The following is a 15,587-nucleotide window of genomic DNA, read 5'->3' on the forward strand; positions in this document are numbered from 1 at the left end:
GAAGTTCCAGGAGTGTGAATTTCCCTGTAACCCAGCAGGGGAAGAATGGATGCAGTACAACCACTCCCAGATAGTGTCTGAGTTATTTTCAGACAAATGGCACTTGGGTAAGCATGGAACCGGTGTGGGGCTCCTTTAGCTCATGAGAAGACGTGCATGTTGCATGGATAACAAAATTATCTTTAAGACCTCTTTTTTTTTCTTTTCCCTGTTGACTCACTGGATTTTAGAGACGAGATTTAGCACTGGAGACAAGGCTAAAATAGAGGAGGGTTCAGCAGAGAGAAGATCAGAGATCAATGAAGATGAATAAATTGAGTGGCGGAGCAGTGACGGTAGGATTCCTGCTCTCCTGGAGAAAGGTAGCCAGAGTCAACCTTATGGAACCTTCTAGAACTAGACATCAAGAGACTCCTCTGCTGAGAACATTTTTTTTTTCTCGAGATTCTTGCATCTGCATTTCAAAGCTCCAAGGATAATTCTGATGCACTCTCTGACTTAAAAATTCGGGGTGCTCCTGAGCACCAGGGGTCTTCTTTAACTCTGGCCTGAGATTTTTCACAAACTCCTCAGGGATACCCATGCACATAGCTCCCCACCACCACCACCAGACCATGTTTTGAGGATGGGAAAGGTGGAAGAAAAATACACTTTGAACCCCAGAGCTTACGCGCGACTTTGAACTTGTGAAACAAAGAATGTGTGTTTCCTGGCAGAGGGACGCTCACAGGGCTTCTCCTGTTTTGAAAGGAGAGATCGAGAACAGAACATCTTAGCAGGACACAGTGAATCTCCTCGGGGGTCACTAGCCCAGGCAGCATGGCTCAGGCATACTCTGACCCTGGAAAATATTGACACAGTGTTCTGTCTGTTTCCCCCCTACCACCAGACTTGCCTTCTTGCTGGTCTGAATTCTTGTTGCCAGGGAAAAAAAAATATATTTGAGTTCAAGGAATGAATGAAGCCAAGACCAACAAAGAATCCCAAAGGCTTCAGTGCCAATCTCCCCGCCCGCTGTTCCCACAGCACGGGGCTGCCTTACCCAAGGCAGGCAACCCACTGAGAAGTAGTGGTGGGGAGAGCCACTGTGTTTTCCAAGCAAGCTCCTTCCTGCATCTGTTCTCTCTGACCTGAAAACGGTGTTTGTTCCAGCCTGGCCTTTCTAAACAGTGCCTGCTTTGTGCTAGTTTGCTCCAATTAATGACTTCAGACAAACAAGCATCAGCTCACGGAAAACCCACTCAGGTTGCTGACTCTCTCCACGCCGCTGTCCTTTGGAGGTGGGTACATGGATAGAAGGACACCAGAGGCTAAACTTATATTCTTTTCTCCTACTCCAAGTCTCGGGATGCCCTGAGTTTGTACCCAGTATCTACTGCTAAAGTATAGATTCAGACTTATTTAATGTCTTCCCCTACACTAAGCTAGACTTTCTTTGCTCTCAAGACTTGGACTTTGCATTTCCTTAAAGTCATCTGCGTCCCATTCATCTTTGTCATACCCCCACAGCAGAAGCAGGGCCAGAAACAGCCCTGCTAGCCATCAACCCAGTCCCAGTGTCATGGAGGCCGCGGTCTCTATTTCTGACCAGCAATTCTTCACTGCCCTGCGGGGGCAGGGGCGGGGGGCCCTTGGCCTCTTGTTAGATTTATTGGATTTTCTCAATTGCTTGGAAGTATTCAGTGAAAGATCAGAACTGGACCCCATTTGAGAAACATAAGATGTCGACTTAGGTTATCGACTCAGTATGTATTTTGCTTCCGAAGGCCACCAATGGCAAATGCAGTTAATTGTTTAACTCTACAATGCTATCACGCATGTGTGAGTGGAGGTGTGCTTACAAACACTGCGTGAAGACCAAATTGAACACGGGCTCTGCAAGTTACCAGCCCAGGGGGGGCAGCAGGGAGCCAGTGTTCAATGACCCCAAAATGAAACAATCAGACAAATCCTGAATACAGGACATTATGCAATTGAAACAATTAGCCTGGTCTTTCGGAAAGTCAACGTCAGGAAAATTAAAAGCTGGGAAAACTTTACCCTAGAACAGTTCTCTATTCACAGCTACTCAATGAAATGTTTGAACCCTGATTAGATCCTGAAGTCCTGAAAAGACATTTGGGGGAAAACTCCTTGAAACTTTTGCTTTGCAAACCTTCAGGAAGTCTAAAATTGTCCACCTCCTCACAACATTTTAGTTCTTTTTCTAAATTTCTTTTTTTTTTTTTAGTTGCAGATGAACACAATACCTTTAGTTATTATTTTTAGTGATGCTTTGGATCAAACCCAGTGCCTCTAGTGTGCCAGGCAAGCGCTCTACCGCTGAGCCCCATCCCCAGCCCCACTATTTTACATCTTATCAGTCCTCTAAGTGATACCCTCTTCTACCTGTTCAAATTTTAAGTTGTACCTTTTTATGTTTTCAAACTGTCCCAAAAGTCTCTTCTGTGGTGAGATCTTATCATGGATCAAGGTCCCTGCCGTGATGTTCTGGAGGCTGATTAAGACGCGTTATGTATATTATTATTATTTTATCCTATAGAGAATTCACTGGGCTTCATGCATCAGTGGGTGGGAAATGATGAGCTCTTAATGCTTTAAATACTACTATATCCCCGTACCTCACTCTTCTTCTTAAAATTCTAGGTAAACATACATTAGATTTTACTGTCCCACATTTTTTTTTTTTAAGAGAGAGAGGGGGACAGAGAGAGAGAGAGAATTTTTAAATATTTATTTATTTATTTTAGTTTTCGGCGGACACAACATCTTTGTTTGTATGTGGTGCTGAGGATCAAACCCGGCCACACACATGCCAGGTGAGCGCGCTACCGCTTGAGCCACATCCCCAGCCCCACATTTCTTATCTATTTGGTTTATTTTGGCTCTTTTTTTTTTTTTTTTTTTTGTACTGGGGATTGAATTCAGGGGCATTTGACCAATGAGCCACACCTCCAGTCCTATTTAGTATTTTATTTAGAGAAGGGTCTCACTGAGTTGCTTAGCACCTCACTTTTGCTGAGGCTGGCTTTGAACTAGAGATCCTCCTGTCTCAGCCTCCCGAGCCGCTGGGATTACAGGCGCACACCACCACACCCAGCATCTTATTTATATATATCTTATCTTCTTTCTTTTTTTTTTTTTTTGTCTCTTTATCTCTTGTGCAGTATGCCAGATCATCTTTCCTGACCTATCTTTAAGTCCATCTCATCTCTCTTTAGCTCTGTCTAGTCTGCTTTTAAACACATTGACTGAGTTTTAAAATTCCATTATTGCATGTTTCACTTCTAGAAGTTCCATTTGGTTCTTTTTACGATAATCTGCCTTACCCGTTTCATTCCCTATTCTTTGTGTGTTCTGCTTTATCTACCAGCAATGAGAGAGGGGTTCAGAAATCTCCATCATGATGGAAGAAATTCCAGGTTCTCCTTGTAGTCCCATCAAATTTTTTCCTTGTTTTTTTTTGAAGCCATTTTATTAATTGTGTTGATTATGCAGATATTTATCTTTCTTGTGATAAATGTTCTTTCCATTGCTAGTGACACTATGTGGTTTAAAGTCTGTCTTGTCTGATGTGCAATACAGCCATTCCTAGCTTTATTTTGAGTAGCATTCTCCTGGTACATTTTTTTTTTGTAATTTTGCTATACATTTTCCTGTGATCTGATGGTTGGTAATACCTCTTTATGAATAGCATGTAGGTATTTCTGATTTTAAAATCTCATTTTGGTCTCTGACTTTCATATATGGTCCACTTAACTTGTCCAAATTTACTATTATTACTAATAGCATTTGGATTTCCATCTTCTGTCATACTTTATGCTATTTGTCCTGAATTTTTAATAAATTTCCCCCTTTTTTTTCCTTTATCAGACTATGCAAGAATATAAAGCAACTAGAAATCTTAGACTGTCATGGAAATATTGATACACACATATATAAATTCATATATTTATATTTATACATACCTATTCACACACACACACACACACACATATATACACATATATATGAATTGATACAACCAACATAGAGACCATCTCCTGACATACCGTGGTTCAGCCTTCCCATCCAGAGAAACGCTAGCGTGTGTGTACCAGGACACATGTACCAGGATGTTTCTAGCAACATTCTCCACGCTGAGCTAAAAAATTGTAAATGACCCAAATGTCCATCAGTAATAAAATGCACAAATAATATACAAATATAGTCACATAGGCAATATAATAGCGTGGCAAGAAAACGCTGTCACTACAATACGAACTTAGACAAAACAAACAAGACATCATGTGAGACAGAAGAAGTCAGACGCGGAAGAACAACCACGGTATTTTTTCACAGTGTACCATGTGAACGTGTGATATGAAGTATGAACACTTGAATGCAGGTGCGAGGCCCGGAGGCTGACGGGGTGGAGAGGATTTTCTTGAGCTGAGGGAAAGCATTCATTTGAGATAGAGATGGATTTTTCGGTGCAGTTTTCTGTAAAGATATTATATTTCATTCTGAAAAGAAAAAATAGTGGTTGATATATTAAGATCATTTTCCAAATCTCCTCATGCACTAACAAACCTCCATCCGGGGCCAAGTCATCTAGTCGGTTTAGGACTCGCTGTGTATTGATCCTGGTCTGGGTCTGCAGACATGCAGGGGAGGTGGTCAGCACACACAGTCTTGGCTGGGAAGAAGGGTCCTTCCATCACAACAGAAGGAACAGAAAAGAAACAAAAAGGGAAGGTCGTAATGTCCTGGTGTATGTGACAGAATGGGTTCCCGATAAGTTAGGTCTCAGCGCCACATCACTCCTTCAGAGGCAGGGAGCGAATGGTGTGATGAGAAACCAGGGCAAGGAATATGGCCACACCTTTGGATAAAGATTGGTGGTGAGATCCAGAAGATTCTAGAACACGCTGTTAGGGGAACCTGGGAAGGAAGGTGTGGGGTATGTGTGCGTCGGGGGTGTGGGGGGTGGTCTCAGCAGTGCCAGGGAGAGAAGGATAACTGATGGGGGAGATGCCAAAGCCCCAGGGGAGGGTTGAGGCCCAAGCTCAGGGCAACCCGTGGGGAGAGGGCCAGCGTGAGGCGAGTTCCCCTGGGCTATCTGTGGGCTCGTGGGACCTCTGTTAAGTCATCAGTGAGATGAGGGATGTGGGAGGAAAGGTTTGAGGCACACAGAGAAGGTCTGGAACCTTCTCCCAGGGCCACAGACAGCATGGGACCAGAGATGGATCTCGGAGGAGTGAGCGACAGCAAGACCCTGCTGAGCTCCCGCACCTGTGCTTCCAATGCAGCTGTCGGTGGTTCCCCAGGATCCCCTAGCAGCAGCCTGGAGAGTCCAGAAATCCTGGAGTTTAAGTGGCAGGCAAAACAGCGGAGGGAGCCAGAGGACAAAGGTAGGGGGGAGGGAGCTGAGTGGAACTGGCCAACCATGAGGTCCAGGCCAGAAAGGGTGGCACTAGGAAAATAGGGAGGGAGGTCCAGGGTCAGGGGCCCGTGGACAGAGGGCAGATTCTGGGGCATAGGAGACCGAAAGGCAGCTGGAGGAGCAGGGGTAGGGTCAGTCGGAAGAGAGCTCTGGTGTGTCTCTCATCCTCCAGGAGAAGGAGGTTCAGGGCCTGGAGGCACCTTGGAGCATATGTAGTCTCCCTGCTCCAGGATGGGGAGCCACACACAGCCCTGGGCAAGCCCAGGATGCCCCGCTCAGCATTCTGAGAGACAGAGAACGACAGGACACATGCAGGACATGGCTTTATCCCAAGCAGCTGCACAGACTCCAAGCCCAGAGAGGAAAGTCCATGGAAGGAACCGTCACTGGATCCCTCCCCCTGACCCCACACCTTGGGGCTGTCCCAAGGCACTCCTGGGAGGATGGCAGTGCTCTGTGTCTGCCCTGTCCCACACAGCAGCCATTGGCCACATACGGCTTTCATGCTCCTGGAATGTGGCTGGTGTGACCGAGGAACCCAATACTGAGGATGGCGTTGATTCCTTTCAATTAAAGTTAAGTGACCACACGTGGTGAATGTGGTGCACAGAGAACTCCAGATCCTCTTCTCTACAACAAAGGAATGGGCTCAGATAGGGGTTTCTGGTATATTGGAGACCCTAACTCTATGCCAAATAAAATGCCATACAGAAACACGAAGGCACCACGGTGGGCTACTCTATAGGAGGCTCTGTACCAGCCCTGTCCAAGCCCTGGGCACAATCCCGTGGATGCTTCTGAGAATTCCAGGGCTGTGTGGGCAGAGTCTATAGGCAAGACCCATGGAGGACAGAGCGTGGCTTAAGGAGGCACCAGCGAGACCTTTAAAAATGTTTAAGGTGGGTGGATGCATCTTAAAAATGCATTCGAAAAACACTAGCTTTTCATGTATGGTAAGGATATAAAACTTCCTTCTCAGATGTATTTATGTGAACAAGTGAATTCATTTAAAAGGAAATGATTAAAAATCGGTACATTTGGTTCACAAACATGTCAAAAATGGCAAACATGGCAGGAGCGTGGGAGGGATAGATGGGTCTGACTCCAAATTGGGGCATCCTCTGGGAGATTGTGGGAAACACAGAACCCATGGAACCAGGAACTGTGTTTTCACAAGACTCCCAGGGGCTGCTGGGCACACTGAGGCTTCAGAAGCACTGCTCTACCGGGCCACGCCCAGGTCCTGGGCTGAGGCCAGAAGCTCCATAGCAGCCAAGAGAACCCTAGGTCTCAGGGAGAAGGGATGGGACACTCGCAGCTCCTTCACACCACACACCCATCCACACCACACACACGCACGCACACACACACACACACACACACACACCAGGACACACACTGCACCAACCAACACACCCTTGCACACACACACAAATGCACACCATACTTACACTCATGCACACAGTGCACACACACAGAAACTGCATATGTACACATACACATTCATACACCCACATATGCACCCACACATGCCTGCACATGTACATACTGCACACAAATGAGTACACACACTGCACACATGCATACTCACAAGTGCACATACAGCACACATATATGTACACACATGTGCATATACACAAATGCACATATCACCAATGCACACACACACCATGCACACACATGTGCATGCATTTATGCCTGCACATATAGGTGCATGTATGCACAGCCCTTAGGAAGGTGCTTCTCTAGGCTCTTGGGAGGACTCTCCTCCTTCCCACCTGAGCTGGGTCAGTCCCTCAGCATTTCCTCTACAGAGCCTCCTCCTGCTGGTTTCCAAACTCCTGTTTGCACTGTGTGTCTCTCTGTGTGAGCAGGTACCTTGGGTCGTGGGGAAGGGGACAGTCATGATCCAGGTTTTGGCTTGAGTTCCAGAGCCTACAAGCCTCCTGGGACATAGCCCATGTACAATAAAGACTTCAATGGACCAAAGAAAGGTTCTGCAATGCAGACGTCTGAGGGTGGTGGGAGCTGTGAACAGCGAGCATGAGCTTCACTGCACCCAGGGCTCAGTCGGCAGCGGAGTTTTTATTTCTCCATGAATTCTTGAGACTCAACCACATACCTGGCACTAGGGGGAAAAGACCTGAGGGCACAGGTACAATGAACGCACTCTTCATGACAACACAGCACTGTAAGCCTTAGACCAAGCCAGACTTGGGTGCACAGAGTGGCAGCGATCCATTCTGGCTGGGGATGGGGTGCAGGTGTTTCCAAAAACGGGTCATATTTCATCAGGTTGGAGAAGAACAGAAAGGATTTATTCCCGGGCTGAGGGGCTGCTCAGAGATACGCAAACACACAGCATTTTCCCGAAAGTGAAAACTCCAGGTTCTGGAACCCAGGTGTGCAAGGGTCAAATTCCTCAAGGCCCAATTTAAAAAAAAAAAAAAATCCCCAGGCCCTCACAAAGAAAGCAAAGGAGTTTGGACTTTATCTTGTGGATAACTGGGAGCCCCGGATGGTTAAATAAAAATGGAATCACCAGGATAAGCAAATGATTGAAAGCTGTGTGACCTTCGTAGTTGGTGGGGTAGGAATCTGGAACCCTGACACAGGTCGAGTGGCTCACACCCATGCAACTATATCAGGGCGGTGCCCTCCTTCTCCACCTGTGGCAGAAATCAGATAACACAGGCATGCTCACCTGCTATCCTGCAGGGCATCTTGTCCTGATTGACATGGGGCACGTGGCAGGCTCTCCTGAACTGCTCTTGCAGGTTCCTTGGTGCATACAGGGTAGGGCTCAGCTAGGCTGAAAACCGTACTGTTCTGGGGCTCCAGCCACCAAGGAGAGCGGAACCCCCTCCCCTGCTCCAAACTCCCTCCACCGCCTTCATGGGGTGCTGGCGCTGGCTCCTTCAGGCTCCTGAGAGCTGACCGGAAATTTTTCAGACATTTTGCAAGCTGGTTATTAAACAGCCATTATTAGGAACTGAGTTCTATAAAAATAGTTATTGCATACATCTTTTAAAATAGAGGTCATAAATATTCAAAGGAACATTGCTCAGAGGTAAATAAATGCCATTTTCTAATATTTACTATACCGTTAGCTATGCTTTCAAGGCTATCTGTGTCCACTGTACCTGCATGGTGTAAATTCATTTTACACACACACACACACACACACACACACACACACACACACGATACCTTTATTTTATTTATTTATTTTTATGTGGTACTAAGGATCGAACCCAGTGCCTCACACGTGCTAGGTGAGTGCTCTACCACTGAGCCCCCACCCCAGCCCCTGTAAATTCATTTTAATGATGCATTAGTGCACATCTCTCTCCAACTCCATGATTAATGACATCTCATCGGTGGCTCGGAATTGGCCTTTGTGGGAGTATTTACACCACGGAAATCGACAAATATACAAATCAGAGCTTTTTCTGGAGAGATCAGGGTAAAACACTCTCCAGCCCACATTCGATCCCACCGGTTGGAAGCCCACCCACCCACTCTTCTGTTACTAAATTGGCAGATTCTTTTCCTACTCAGTCCTGTTTGCAAATAAGCAAACAGTACCGGGAGCAGAGGGGAAATTTTAGTCAATGGCCAAAGAACAAAGAAGAAGCGCTCATATTCTACAGGTACCTTCTCTGGAGTCTGGATGTTCACTAGCAATGGGTGACAAGGGGGTGTGGTCTGCATGCTATTATCAGAGTTTCTCATAGGAAGGGGAGGAGATCCAGGGATCGCGGTGCCATCTCTTTTCTTCTCTAGCTTGGGCATGGCCAGATCTGTCATGGCACGGGTGGGTGTGTTTTATATCATTATAATGAGACGTAATGAGCCAAAGTTTTCTGGAGTGTCAACATGGCATCTGGACTCTGTGGTAGGGAGTAGGGTGAACATGATAACTTGACAGTGGGTAACTGGGAGCAGGTGGTTATCAGTCTCCAGCTTTCACTTCTCCAAGCAAGCGGCATCTGTAAGGAAACAGAGCTGATAGAACAACAGGAGCTCAGGAGGGTGACACTTCCTTTCCACATGGGCAGCCCCATCAGTGCCTCTGGCCTTGTCAGATTGGAGCAAGGTGACCTGAGCGACTCCCTCATTTGCAAGCGCTGGGTCCTGTTGTGGAGTTATCTGGGTGATTCTTTGTGCTGCCCAAACCAGTACCCCCTCCAACACACTGGACGGACTCCCAGGGAGCGTGCCTGTAATGAATGGAAGGAGGTGAGATCCCTCTGGTAGGGAATTAAACAGGGGCCTGGCCTCTGCCAAGCCAACAAATTTCAAGTAGCCCCATGTCCCAGGTGATAGACAACTGTGCCGGGCATCTCTCTGAGTTCTTGAATGTCCCTGCATAGTGAGGAATCCTCTGGGAAAACTCATTTATGAGAACAAGAACATGTAAGCAGATAGCTCAAGGCAGCAAACAGATTAGACGACATCAAAAACAGAACAAGTGGGGTGTGAGGATGCCCAGTGACCCAAACCAATGAACTGGTACCACCACTGTGGAAAGCAGTGGGGCCGGTATCACCAGAGCTGAACATGTACCTATCCTAAGCCCCCAAGTCCCAACGGTAAGTGCATCCATCCACCAAAAATGTTAGGATGCTCTTCACAGTCTCATTGTGATAGCCCCTAAATGGAATGATACACACAAATATCTGCATAGTCTCTCCGACTGCACTGTGGATCCTCCTTCTCTTCTTTTTTGGAGGTAAAAGTTCCAGGATAGTTTGTCTGGGGAAGCCTCCTACCAGGACCATTCCCCCGCCCCGATCAGCAGGCAGGCACCAGAAGAATTTCAAAGGTCTAAGAAACCTCCAACAGCATTGACTGCATTTTGGTTTTAAGGAAGAGTTCACTAACAGCTCTGCTTTTCGCTTTTAAATTTCACTTGTTTATTTAGCATTTTCTTATCTCTTACTGGGTAACAGGCATAGTTCAAAGTGTGTTATCATCTCATTTGCTGGGTTAGCTAGTCTTTGGTTATCTAGCCTCCTGGGCACTTACAATAATAGTGGCTTTTTTATTGAGCTTTTACTATATGCCAGGCAATAAGCCCTCAATTAATTCTCACGTGAGCCCTCCCCTTGGTGGGGTATGTTTGCTCCCACTATTGGGGAGGAAACAGAGGTTCAGAGAAGTCAAATGACTTGCCAAGATTTCACAGCAAGTCCGTGGTGGAACTTCGATACTAACCAAGATCCTATTTTAACACAAAGTGCAGGCGTAGTCCATGTCATGTCGGGTGACCCACTGCACCTAAGCCACCTTGTGGGTCTGGTCCCGACTTGGCCTAAGGAATCAGAATTCCAGGTCCCTGTTCTGGCCTGGACAGTGGAGTTTCCCACAGCAATACTTCAAAGCCTGATTCCATCCCCGCCCGCCCATAGGTGCAGAGCCCAGCTGTACAGCGGACAGTGCTACCCTGGGCGCTGGAGAGGGGACGGTCCCTGGCTCCTTCTAGTCTCTGCGGGAAGGTCCCGGCTCCTCCTCCGCGGAACCACTACCCGTTTGCTTTGCCTTAGAGGTCTTCCCTGGGTCTCTCTCTTGGTCTCGCACATGCACTCGGTCCAACCTATGAAACTGCCCCCGCTGGGGGTCAAGGACCCTTGGAAATGTTCCATCCAGTCCCACGTAGGCGTCTCCCTTCCCCAGAAAGCCAGCTCCAGGAGGGCTGGGATGTCCGCGACCAGGCTTGGCACCCAGGGGGCACTCGATCAAAAAGGGGCAAGGGGCCGAGGGACCCCATCGGGAGCTCTTTTTACCGCCCCGCGCCCACCACCCCGGGCGCTTCCCCAGCGCGGCGGCCCGGCGGGTGGGGCTCGCCGTCAGCCATTACCAGCCTCGCCCTCCGCGGGCGCCGTTAATAAGATTAGCAATTAAAAGCCAAGAGCCGAGAGCGCCGCGTCCGGGGCAGCGGGGCCAGTGGAGTCGCGCCATGGAGAAGGTGCGGCCGCAATGGGGCCACCAGCGGCAGTTCGTGTTGGCTTGCATCTCCTATGCCGTGGGCCTGGGCAACGTGTGGCGCTTCCCCTACCTGTGCCAGCTGTACGGCGGAGGTGAGTGCGCCCAGCCCGTGGGCGCGGGGCGCTGGGCTGCGCGCGGGAGGCGCGGGAGGCGCGGGGCTGCACCCGGCTAGGAGCCAGCGCGCCTAGGCTCGGAGCGCGACCGATCGCTCAGCCCGCAGCCACAGAGCCAGGTCCTCCCCGAACCCCCGACCCCACCCGGAGTCCACCCAGAGCAGAGCTCCCAGTCGTCCGCTGCAGCTGCAGCAGGGTGAGAGCCAAGGCGCGGGATGCTGCTCTCTCCCCCGGGAGAAGGAGAGGTGGCCCCCCGACGTGGCTTCTTAGAAACCTGAAGTGTACGACGAGCAAAACTAAGGACAAAATTACAAGTTTCACATCTGAAACTGAAGTCCCTTGCACAGCAGGATTGATACCCAGGACTCAGGTTTTTAATTTCCAGCTATTTCTTTTAACTTCTTCTTCTTTATTTCTTTTGATTTTATTTTATTGGGCACGAGGATTGAACCCAAGGGCGCTTTACCACCGAGCCACATTCCTTGCCCTTTTTATTTTTCGAGAAGTTGCTGAGGCTGGTCTTGAACTTGTGATCCTCCTGCCTCAGCCTTCTGAGTTGCTGGAATTACAGGTGTGCAGCCATCTCAACCGGCCTCTTTCACATCTTTCGTGAAAAGATTAGTTTGGGGAGGGGAGAACGGTTTGGTTTGGAACCATGAGGCAGGAAAGGCAGATCATTCCCTACCTGGATTTTGTGGGTTGTTTTTGACAAATGTTTCCTATGAACCATTGCCGCAGCTCAGGGGACAGCCAGCATCACCTCAAGCCACCTGGGAGGTGTGGCAAGAGGGACTCAAGTGGCACCATTTAAAGACGTCTTTCCTCGGTTGTTCCTTTTCTAACATTCTGCCTAAAGAAATTCTCACAGTTCTCACAGAAGGTAGAAAACAGGATGGCCACCACCTTTGGATAAGATTAAACTTTAGAAACTTCCTAAGCCCACGACTAAGGAGTTCGATAAACTATGGAGCATTCACAGTGATGTTCTTGGCAGCCTTAAAGTGGCTTGTTTATAAAATTTTATCTATGTTTTCATCGTGTATGAAAGTGGAGGGAGTGGAAGTCAGAGTCAAAACTTTATAAAACGGATTTGAATTTTTAAACAATTATGTTGAAAATAGGCAGAGAAAAGGGAATGGGGGAACTGTGCCAATGTATTGTCAGGAGTTTATCTTTTTGCTTCTCTTCCCCCACCCGCCCTCTCTGTGTCTTCTATCATCAGCATAAAAGACAATGAAAGATGTTAGATCCAAGTATTCACACAAAATTTGACCCATTTAAGACCAAGTCCTAAATACTGCTCCCTCCTCCCATCACCTCCCCCTCCCCCAGCTCAAAAACAACTCAGCAAAAGTTTAATCCATAGAGATTTTTTTTTTAATATTCTCAATTCTGGATCCTTTTCAAAATTTGAAATGCATAAACACCCACTTATTATGTGAAGGGCAGTTGCTGCCACATACTCCCTCATCTTCCTCACTGACTTTGGAAGGGAGACTTTCATACAGTTCTGAGCTCAGCATACCAGCCTTTATCCTGGGTAACAACACCCAATTTTCAGGCTAACCTAGTCTCAGTGTCACATGACTGCTTAATTCCATCACCTAAATAGTCTGCAGGTAGGCATGTTATGGCAAGATTGCAATAAATCACTGACTAGATCTTAAAGCAGGAGACAGAACCTTTATTCACGAGCTGGCAGGCCAAGGGGTAGGCTGCAAGTCTACATCCTTTGACCTCCTCTCGGGGTTTGAGTCCAAAACCATATTAATCGTAAGTGGCTGTTGCTATGATTCCAAACCATAAACAAAGGTCATGAGATCTAAAATCATAAGCAGACGGGGAAGTGGGTCAAAACGACCCTAGTTGAGTACAAGTTAAAGAATGGTGGCTAACATCTAGACAATCATTCTCTGCCAGGGTACATTGCCCAAGAAAAATGGGAATCAAAGAGAGAACAATTTTACATTGAATTACAAGAATTGTCATTTTGTGTTGCCAAACATGATATGGGTTCAGAGGCGGAGTGATCCCATGGGAGAAGCATTTTTTAATGTGCCATCGAGTCTCAGGGTAACATGGAGTCTGTTTGGTCATTGCCCAGATAGTGTGGTCCATAACAGACATGGGTGGGCTGGGTGGTTCTGAAGTCAACTATGTATCCAGGAGTTGCTAGGGAAACCTCAAGACCTTGGAGCCCAGAAAGAACAACAAGAGGAAATCTTGGGCCTGGTGCAGAGGACACTTAGGCTGGACGGGTGGTTCCAGATGGCTGGGGGCTGGGTGGTGGATAGATTGGTGGGTGGGCAGGTGAATGGATGGGCCATAGGTCAGGTGGATGACGAGTGTCTACAGAATAAAGAGCAAATTCAAATTTGGCACAATAGTCATTTGACCACCTAACAACTCCCCTGTATTTCTACCTCATTTCTTGCCCACTCATCTTCTGCAAAACTTCACCCCCAGCTCTTCTGCACAGCTCTTTGTCAACAAGGGCCAACTTCTCTGCCTCAACTCTTTGCACAAGATAGATTCTTCCCCTGGGGTGCTCTTGTCAGCCCGGCTGCTCTTTGTGACCCTTCCCACTACCTGTCTGGCCAAGGTAGCAGTTGGTCAGAAGCAGAGACGTCCTAGGTTTCTCTGTCTCCCCATTCACCCAGCCTCATGGTGGGTGGGGCTGGAGGAGGCACCCAATAAATACTTGCTGAATGAATGAACGGGGTCTGTGATGAAAAGCTGTGAGGCGGAATACCGGTGGTTTCTGCTGCACAGTAGTCACCTATGAATACGTGATATACATGGCCCCAAACCCAGGCAGTTTACAACTCATTCGTGACCTGGACATGAAGGATGAACAAGCCACATCACAAAAATACTCCACAGGGTATAACCTCCTTCTCCCCAGAGCTGCCAACACCCCCAACAAATGAAGGGCTTTGTTTATAAGCCCCAATCCCCCCAGCTGTGCCAAAATGCTTCCAGAAGCAGGCAGATTAGGGTCTGCACTCCTTTCCATGGGCCAAGGAGGTGATCCCTTTCTGCTCTCCAGGCCAGGCCTGGCACGAGGAATGTTAATTCTGAACATTACATTCCAGGTACCGGTCTTCTCTGTACAGCTCTGGCCGCTGGTGCCAGAAATAAAAATAAGCAGTCGAAGGAACGTCACCAAATCCCTTTTTGAGAAGATCAGCAGGTCTGGGGCCACCATGTCAAAGTCTAAGGCAGTGATTATGCTGGAAGAAACCAGGGAGGCAGTGTGCCAAGTACTAACCTATGGGGACAAACAAACCCACGAGTCACTTTATGTAAACGTGTGCATGGAAGAAACGCAGAGAAACAAGAGCAGGAAACATAGATTTTTATTCCCTCTTAAATTTTCTTTATATTCTTTTTGAACATCACAGAGGTGGGCATCAGATGGCACCTGACCACACCCTGGGAAAGCATGCTCTCAGGTTTGATGTTCCACTTCCCCTCAAAGCCTCTACTCCTCTCTGGGTCAGGAAGTGAGCTCTTCCAGCCCGCCCCCCTTATCTCTGCTAACCCCAAACTGCTTAAAGCATCGCATCTCCAACAGATCCCCTCCTCCTCCCAGAGCTTCATGCCCAGAGACCTGCAGGGAGAGCAGGATTCAGTACTTCCAACAAGCTCCTTGTAAGGCTGCCGCTTGGTCCATGGACCACTCTTTGCAGAAAAGGTCAGGGTAGCTCATGTGTCCCCAGATCACCAGCAGCTGGGGGGCCTGGCATGGGGTGCTTGTTTGGGGGAGCAGGAACTAATTCATAGCATTTGCTGATGATCGTGGTATAAAGATTTTCACCATAGCTGGTTCCAAACCACCACCATATTGTCCCACTGTGCAGGGCTGGGGAAGAGGGGGACAGTTGGCTCTTGTGAGCTGGTCTGGGCCATCCCCTTTACCACTGGAGCCAGGTGCCATGGAGACCACTGCTCACACCCTGGGGCTGATCCACAGCACATCAGTTCCAGGAATGGGCCAGGCCACCACTCGAGTGCTCACCTATGACCTGTGTATATGTTGGTAACCGGGTGCATTC

At 48.0% G+C, this 15,587-nt stretch overlaps 1 protein-coding gene and 1 long non-coding RNA gene across 3 annotated transcripts in view; one reads left to right on the plus strand and one right to left on the minus strand.

Moving 5' to 3' along the window:
• Nucleotides 1–2,756: 2,756 nt before the first annotated feature.
• LOC120891461 (uncharacterized) lies at nucleotides 2,757–11,673 on the minus strand. The gene is made up of 3 exons (XR_013434285.1): nucleotides 9,083–11,673; nucleotides 8,130–8,389; nucleotides 2,757–4,505 (listed from the first exon to the last, which is right to left on the minus strand). It is a non-coding gene; the product is annotated as an uncharacterized LOC120891461 (long non-coding RNA).
• Slc6a20 (solute carrier family 6 member 20) overlaps nucleotides 11,166–15,587 on the plus strand; it is a 48,992-nt gene continuing 44,570 nt past the window's right edge. The window contains exon 1 of one of the 2 annotated variants that reach the window (XM_021734999.3): nucleotides 11,166–11,508. In XM_021734999.3, coding sequence (XP_021590674.1) covers nucleotides 11,388–11,508 — 121 coding nt within the window. In that variant the 5' untranslated portion in view covers nucleotides 11,166–11,387. The remainder of the gene's footprint in view (nucleotides 11,509–15,587) is intronic. The other variant, XM_078037988.1, reaches the window with a different exon arrangement.

This window comes from Ictidomys tridecemlineatus, chromosome 2, assembly GCF_052094955.1.
Source record: "Ictidomys tridecemlineatus isolate mIctTri1 chromosome 2, mIctTri1.hap1, whole genome shotgun sequence".
Lineage (NCBI taxonomy): Eukaryota > Metazoa > Chordata > Mammalia > Rodentia > Sciuridae > Ictidomys > Ictidomys tridecemlineatus.